This window comes from Clupea harengus, chromosome 19 (genome assembly GCF_900700415.2).
Source record: "Clupea harengus chromosome 19, Ch_v2.0.2, whole genome shotgun sequence".
Taxonomy (NCBI): domain Eukaryota; kingdom Metazoa; phylum Chordata; class Actinopteri; order Clupeiformes; family Clupeidae; genus Clupea; species Clupea harengus.
Window position 1 is genome coordinate 1868558 of NC_045170.1, and position 7500 is coordinate 1876057.

Genomic DNA, 7500 nt, shown 5'->3' on the forward strand with positions numbered 1-7500 from the left:
CCAGAATCGCTGTTTGTTTTTGGCAAGAAAAGATGAGGGTTTCTTAAAATACACTTTAAATTGTGTCCACCCTTTATTCAGCTCGCACCCTGATGCTACAGGAGAAACTTTATTTTGAAAAGCTCCAAAAAAATACATTACCCCAGTAAAGCATTTCATTCACATTTATTAAACATATCGTAATTGATTAAACATATTTGTAGATGTTATTTACAAAATATCTTTAAATACATTTCCAGGTCTGTTTCTTCTTGCATTGTCAGATGATGTCACAATGCTCCCACGTCTCCAGACAAATGGCCAATCCTCTTGCGGAAGCTTCTAGAAGGGGAACCCCTGAACATGTCTGTGGAAACGTCCATCACATTGCAGGCAGTACACCTTCCCTCTGAGGATGAGCTGGAGGCCACCAGACCAGGGGTCACCCAGGGGTCACCCAGCTGGCAGGGACTCCTGCCTTATGCCATGAGGCCTGGAGTGTCGCCCCTGGTAACACAGAGGGACCCCTCCCTGTCCACTCAATTCAATGACAGGCCATCTGCGACCGCCGCGTCTTAAATATCTGCCTGTGCATGCTGTCCGCGTCACCAGGTCGAGCTCGAGCTCGAGTATGTGCAGGAACGGCAGACCACTTGGCCGGTACATCATTGGGCAGACCACTTGGCCGGTACATCATTGGGCAGACCACTTGGCCGGTACATCATTGGGCAGACCACTTGGCCGGAACATCATTGGGCAGACCACTTGGCCGGAACATCATTGGGCAGACCACTTGGCCGGAACATCTACTATCAACTATTTATATATTTATCCCTGCCCTTCTCGCACTCTCCACTTCTTCTTCTTTGCACTACTGTTTCACAGCTACTGTATATAGCCATTCCGCCTTGTGTATATACTTTCTTAAATTTTCTTAAACTTCTTAGACCGTTGCACTGTTGCACTGTTTGTTTTGTATTGTGTTGTAATGTGTATTTTGTGTAAGCACACTGAGAGTCACTTTACCAAGTCAAATTCCTTGTTTGTGCAAACTTACTTGGCCAATAAAACCTGATTCTGATTCTGATTCTGATCATTGGGCAGACCACTTGGCCAGTACATCATTGGACATGGACGTTAGTCTTGCCTTCCTTCCCCCATCTGTTTAACGACACCATTTAGAGTGCCGGGTCAGAGCGTTGAGCAGGCCGGGAACAGGCACCTGGCAAAGGTGAGGTGGCTCATGGAAGTAGGCCATTGGGATGATGATGAGTCAGCGGAGATTGCCATTCTTGAGGGCCCTTGAGTGAAATAAAATAAAAGATAAGCATGTTTGAAAAGGTACTGATGGAACCTACATAATCACAGAGACGAGACGTGCTTCTCATGACACCTTTGGTGCTTCCTGGGTAGGGATGCTGAGGAGCATGATTGCGCCTGTGCAGTGCACAGGTAAACGAGTAAACATTTCCTGCTGTGCCTTCTCTGTACAACTTGTGTTGTAGCTAGCTCGCTAACGTCATCCCATACAAGTGAATTGCTGAACTTAGATTGTTAGCTTGCTAGCTAGCTATCAGAGCTACAGCACTCTGTTCTGTTACACTCCAAATAACTCCAAATTATAACAAACATGTATCATAAGTATCTCTATAACGTTCAAATGAAACTATATTGTACGACAGTCCTGCTATAGATACTTACATTTATATTCGTTGCCGGAGCAACTAGAGTTGCAAGTAAACCACTGCCGTTGTCCGCCATGTTTTTTGAAAATGTTGAAGAGTAGGAATCCACCGCGTTGCATTGTGGGATACAGTAGCGGTCGAAGTGAACTCTTATCTGTATACTAAATCATCCGGGTAACTGTCGTGTACTGGAATACAAATATATATTTCACATTCTGTATACGGCTTACAACTTTCATGTCAAGATCACTATACGAGCTGTATAAAGTAGGGAGTTTCGTGCATAGCCATAGGCCCTGATGTCGGGAGGGGAGACGCAGATATGGTCTTTCTGTGTAGAAGGACATGCAGGCTTCTACAGATAGAGAAGTGAAAATGTGTGCGTGTGTATGTGCTTGATACAAATGTAAATCGGTGTGACCGGTAAGGCTGACTGGGTTGACTTGGTTGGCTGGCGAGTGGTCAGGCTACCACACTGAAGTCAGACCAGCTGTTTAATAATGACGTATTTAACAGGAGCAGACAGAGCACCACTAGGGGGCAGTGCTGTTCACCCCCCACACACACACATACACACCGACACACACACACTCACGCCCCTCACTCACTGTCAGACTAAACCATGAGCTATACGAGGCCCGTACTGGGGGCGGGAGCTGACAGGCAGGGGGGGTCAGGCCCAATCACGGGCCATCTGGGGCTGGTGTCCGGAGCACACACACTCACACACACACTAACACTCACACACACACTAACAGGGGTGTGTGTAGGACTGGTTTTTGGAGCACACACACTAACAGGGGTGTGTGTATTCCCCCGAGACATTTACATTTAGTCATTTAGCAGACGCTTTTGTCCAAAGCGACGTACAAGTGAGAGAACAGTCAAGCTAAGAGCAATAAAAAACCTGGTGTAACAATAAATACTACTTTACATAAGAAATAGAAAAACGACCTAGAAAGGAAAAAGAAGTGCAGGAATGTAACTGCTGAAGTGCAAGTTAAGCACTAGTCAAGGTGCCAGTTAGGAAGGGAGGTGCTCTCTGAAGAGTTGGGTCTTCAAAAGCGTAGGTAGAGAGGGACGCCCCTGCTCTGGTAGTACTAGGCAGTTCCTTTTACCATCGTGGAAACTACAAATGAGAATAGTCTGGATTGCCGTGCTTGCACAGGCGGCAGTGCCAAACGACGCTCACTAGACGAGCGCAGCGTCCTGGGTGTAACATTTGCCCTTACAAGAGCATTTAGGTAGGTGGGAGCAGAACCAGCAAGCACTCTGTAGGCAAGCGTAAGTGACTTGAACTTAATGCAAGCAGCTACCGGCAGCCAGTGGAGGTCAATGAGACGGAGGCCAGAGCTGCATAAACAGCACAGCACACGCAGCAGACAGGGCTAATCAGTGTGAGCAGGTCGAGTGTCTTAGTGTTCAGATTAGCAGTACACACACACACACACACACACACACACACACACACACACATTCATCTTGGAGTAAAAACAAAAGGCAGTTTTATACTTGAGCAATATCAAAGTTTTTATTTTAAAATTATAGAGGAACAGTAGTACAATTTGAGAACAGAAAAAGGAGAATGTATTTATCTCTGAAAACTTTGAAAACGTAAAAAGAGCAACCTGATTTTGCTGTTTGGCGCGAGGCTCCCGACGGGAGGCCCCGCATTGCATCACTGTTTGAAGTTTGAAAAATATATCTTTAAAACAGCGTAAAAAATACAGCTGGAAAAAAAAACCTTCATCTGTAGTGTACTTTAGTTTTTGCTTTATGTTGTTTTTTTTTTTTTCTTTTTAGTCCGTTTTTGTCCGTTTACAGCATAAAATATAGAGAGCTGAATCACCGGTGCTCGGCGGATATACAAAACAAAACAAGTTCAAGTGGAAAAAAAAACAAACAGAAAAAACAAACAACAACAGAAAGGATGGCGTGAGTGTGAAGTGTGTGAGCAAACGGAGAAATGGAGAAATGGAAGGATGTGGATGAGGACAAGACCAGACCAGGGCTCTTAAACCAGGAGGAACCAGAACCAGACCAGACCAGGGCTCTTAAACCAGGAGGAACCAGAACCAGACCAGACCAGGGCTCTTAAACCAGGAGGAACCGCAGCCACTTCCATTGCCTATGTTAACTAGTTAAATATATATATATATATATTTATATATATATATACACCTCTCTCATATACTTTCACATATATATATATACTTATATATCCCTCCCACAGTGATTCCATAGGGAAATAATAATAATATTAATAAACACACAAGATGAGAATCTTCTATACAGCTTTTTAAAATACACTTTCATTTGGAGTAAAGGGAAAAGTCATAGGACATTTCTGCATCACTTCAGTAGATTCACTGCATTTACAGAGAGAGACTGCAGATTCACTGCATTTACAGAGAGAGACTGCAGATTCACTGCATTTACAGAGAGAGACAGGCTTCTTCACTGCATTTACAGACAGAGACTGCAGATTCACTGCATTTACAGAGAGAGACTGCAGCTCCACTGCATTTACAGAGAGAGACTGCAGCTCCACTGCATACACAGAGACACACTGATGCTGCTTTCACTGCATACACAGACAAAGACTGCTGCTTCTAGGCTGAACCCCACATACCAGAGAGCTTTATAAAATATGTGCTTCATGAAATAAAAAAAAGAAGAGAACAGACAGACGTTATAGAAAGGACAAATAAAACATTATATGCATCTAGGGTAAAGTGAATGATTTTCTTTCTTTGAATAAAAACATTTAAATCTGACAATTACATACACAAGCAAGGATCTACACTAAATAGTCTTTCAAACCTGGTTTTCTTATACATTAGTTCAACAATAATTATTAAACAACAATTTTGGTAGAACAAAAAAAAAAAATTAACAGTCTTGATTGCATTTTTGGAGTCAATATATAATAATATTAAATAATGAAATGTCTGAAAAAAAAAAAACCAAACAAAGACAAATAAAAAAGGGGTCTGCGTGGAATCGTTCTTTAAAGAGTAGAAGGAAGAGGAGGGGGATTTTCTTTCGTTTTATTTCCATCCAGACCTGCTTTGGGGAAACGGGAGTAGCCGGCCGAGCGCTAAGTGCGTCTCTGACTTCTCATACAGCTGCGCCCAGCTCAGCTACCCTGCAGACCCGCCATTTCAAAACAAACAAACAAACAAACAAACAAACAAACAAACAACAGACAGACAAATAAACAAATAAACAAGCATGGCCATCAAATTAAATAGACTGATTGTAAATGTACGCATCCCACATACCAACCAACAAACAAACAAAGCAAAAAACAATGGAATTTGGGAGTCTTTTGTCTTTTCTTTTTTTTTTTTGGAAAAAAATATGCGAAGCAAATAACTTCATATATCCTGATTGATTGTGCATTCTACAAAACACGTTACACATGACGTTCAAGTGAGGCCCCTTCAGCTCCGTACCAAACGCAACCAGCTCAGGAAAGTCCAGAGTCCGTTTCGCTCACATCTACTGCCGGTACTGGATAAACACGGGTTTGAGTCTGGGATTGTGTGTTTGTGTGTGTGTGTGTGTATTTGTGAGAGTACATTAAATAAAAAACAGAAAATACGATGGCAAAGCATACCTGATAGGCTCTGAAAGCACAACAGTGTTATATAAAGAGCAGGTTAGCATATCTGAGTCAAAAGAGGCGGCCCGGATGGGAGCCGACACCGGGACGAACCTGACCCGGGAACAGGCCGAACCCGGGGCCAAGCCCGCTCCAGGCTGTTGATTATTAACATCATATACAGCTTGTAGGTCCAGTATCTCAACATAAGCATTACAGCACCAAATGTTTCAGTCATTTGGCAAAAAATTCAAGCTTTAAGTGAATGTCAAAATGCTCTATAAAGTGTTACTGTGACGCCGTGAGTCGTATAAAGCTAGCAATAGTAATTCCCCTTAAAATCTTTAGTCTTTTCTTAAACTTTTACTTTTTTTTTTTAATATATAAAATGTTTTTTTTTTTTTTATCATTTATTTCTCTCTCGTTATTCTTTCGCTTTATGTTTCTCTCTCAGCATGGTTCAGTAGTTTCGTGTGTGTGTGTGTGTGTGTTTATGTGTGTGTGAGTGTGTGTGTGTGTGTGTGTCCTGCACTGTCTTGGTGTGCGGTCTGCTTGGCACAGTGGCACAGCCTACATAACTTAATGCATAAATACGGCTGTGCTGCATCAGTCACGAAACAGAGGTTTGGTTCCAAGACGTGTGCAAGGGAGAAATCAAAACAAGAAGAATAGTTAGAATCATCATCATCATCATAATAATAATAAAAGGAATATAAAATAATCTGAATTTTCTCTCAGGACAGCTAAACGCCTTCAACCGAAGAAAAAAATATACAATCTTCCTGTTGGCAATAGATCCATAATTCTTACGTAATCTCTCTGTCTCGCACACTCCGTTTTTTTTCTGTCTGTCTCTCTCGCTCTCTTTCACTCTTTCGCTATAGAAATTTATCAAAGAAATAGATGTTCAGATTCGACACAGGTCCAAAAATGAAACGGAACTTCGGACAGCAGACACAAAACAACAAGAAAAACAATTACATCTCATTCAGTAAGACCATTAAAAACTTTTTTTTCTTTTCTTCATAAATTAAATAATTAACATTTCTTTTTAAGATGATTGGCCTATCGTAACTTAAAACGCTGTACACTGTCAACCGCTAGAAATAAAAAGACAACACCAGGAAGAAGAACAAAAACACCTGATTTCAAAGATCATCTCTTCCGTTTCGCCCCTCGGCACAAGGCCCGGGGTCCACTAGTTTATATATCTGTACATCTTGGAGTCCCTCACTACCAAAAGCTTTAGGTTTCCGTTTTTTTTTCTTTCTTTGTCTCACGCATAACCATAGCAAACCAGGAGGATTGGATAGCACTTTGGAGTTGTTGATTGTTTCCCAGCTATTAGTTTAGTTTTTTTGTTTTTTTCATATATAAATCTTTGTTTATTTTCTTAGTTAAAAACTTTGTACGTCCTAAATCTTGTTTTGCTTTGCGTATTTTACATCATCGCAGCGTTGTAATGACATAAAAATCGTTACGTCGCGCCGTAGCAACGTCTCTGAGTGTTAGTCGTCGTCTGGTGTCTGGGTCGCCTCCGCATCCCAGTGAAGTTGGTCGTTGTCGTGGTCACCGTTGTCGTGGTCACCGTTGTCGTGGTCGCCATCAGTGGGCTCGTCGCCGTCCTCGGCCATCATGTCATCGTCGCCCTCAAAGTCGTCGTCGTCGCCGCGGGAGAGCTCCAGCTCCTGCATGGCCTCCTGGGACGCCTGGTGGGAGTCGGCGCAGTCCACACACACGCCGTAGCGCCGTGAGCCGTGCCGGATGCCTACGCTCGCCGCCAGCATGAAGATCTTCTTGCACACCATACACTTGTACTTCTTATCCTTCTTATGCACCTGAGAGAGAGAGAGGGAGGAAGAGAGGGAGGGAGAAAGAGGGAGAGGAAAGAGAAAGGGAGAGTGTCAGAGGGTAGTGTGTGTGTGTGTGTGTGTGTGTGTGTGTGTGTGTGTGTGTGTGTGTGTGTGTGTGTGTGTGTGTGTGTCTCACCAGGGAATGTCTCTTGACGTGCTCTCGGCATGTGAAGAGCTTGTGTGTGTGTGTGTGTGTGTGTGAGTGCGTGTGTGTGTGTGTGTGTGTGTGTGTGTGTGTGTGTGTGTGTGTGTGTGTGTGTGTGTGTGTGTGTGTGTGTGGCCCCATATAAGACAGGTGGAGATGGAAAAGAGCCAAATATTTACTGCCACACAAGACAGACAGCAAAACAGAGAACTGTATGGGTGTATGTAGAGA

At 43.1% G+C, this 7500-nt stretch overlaps 1 protein-coding gene across 1 annotated transcript in view; it reads right to left on the reverse strand.

Annotated features, from left to right (window-relative positions):
- Positions 1–3168: 3168 nt before the first annotated feature.
- The window catches only part of zbtb10 (zinc finger and BTB domain containing 10), a 38990-nt gene continuing 34658 nt past the window's right edge, over positions 3169–7500 (reverse strand). Inside the window, exon 6 of the mRNA XM_031586603.2 lies at positions 3169–7109. Within this exon, the coding sequence (XP_031442463.1) occupies positions 6780–7109 (330 nt within the window). The 3' untranslated portion in view covers positions 3169–6779. The remainder of the gene's footprint in view (positions 7110–7500) is intronic.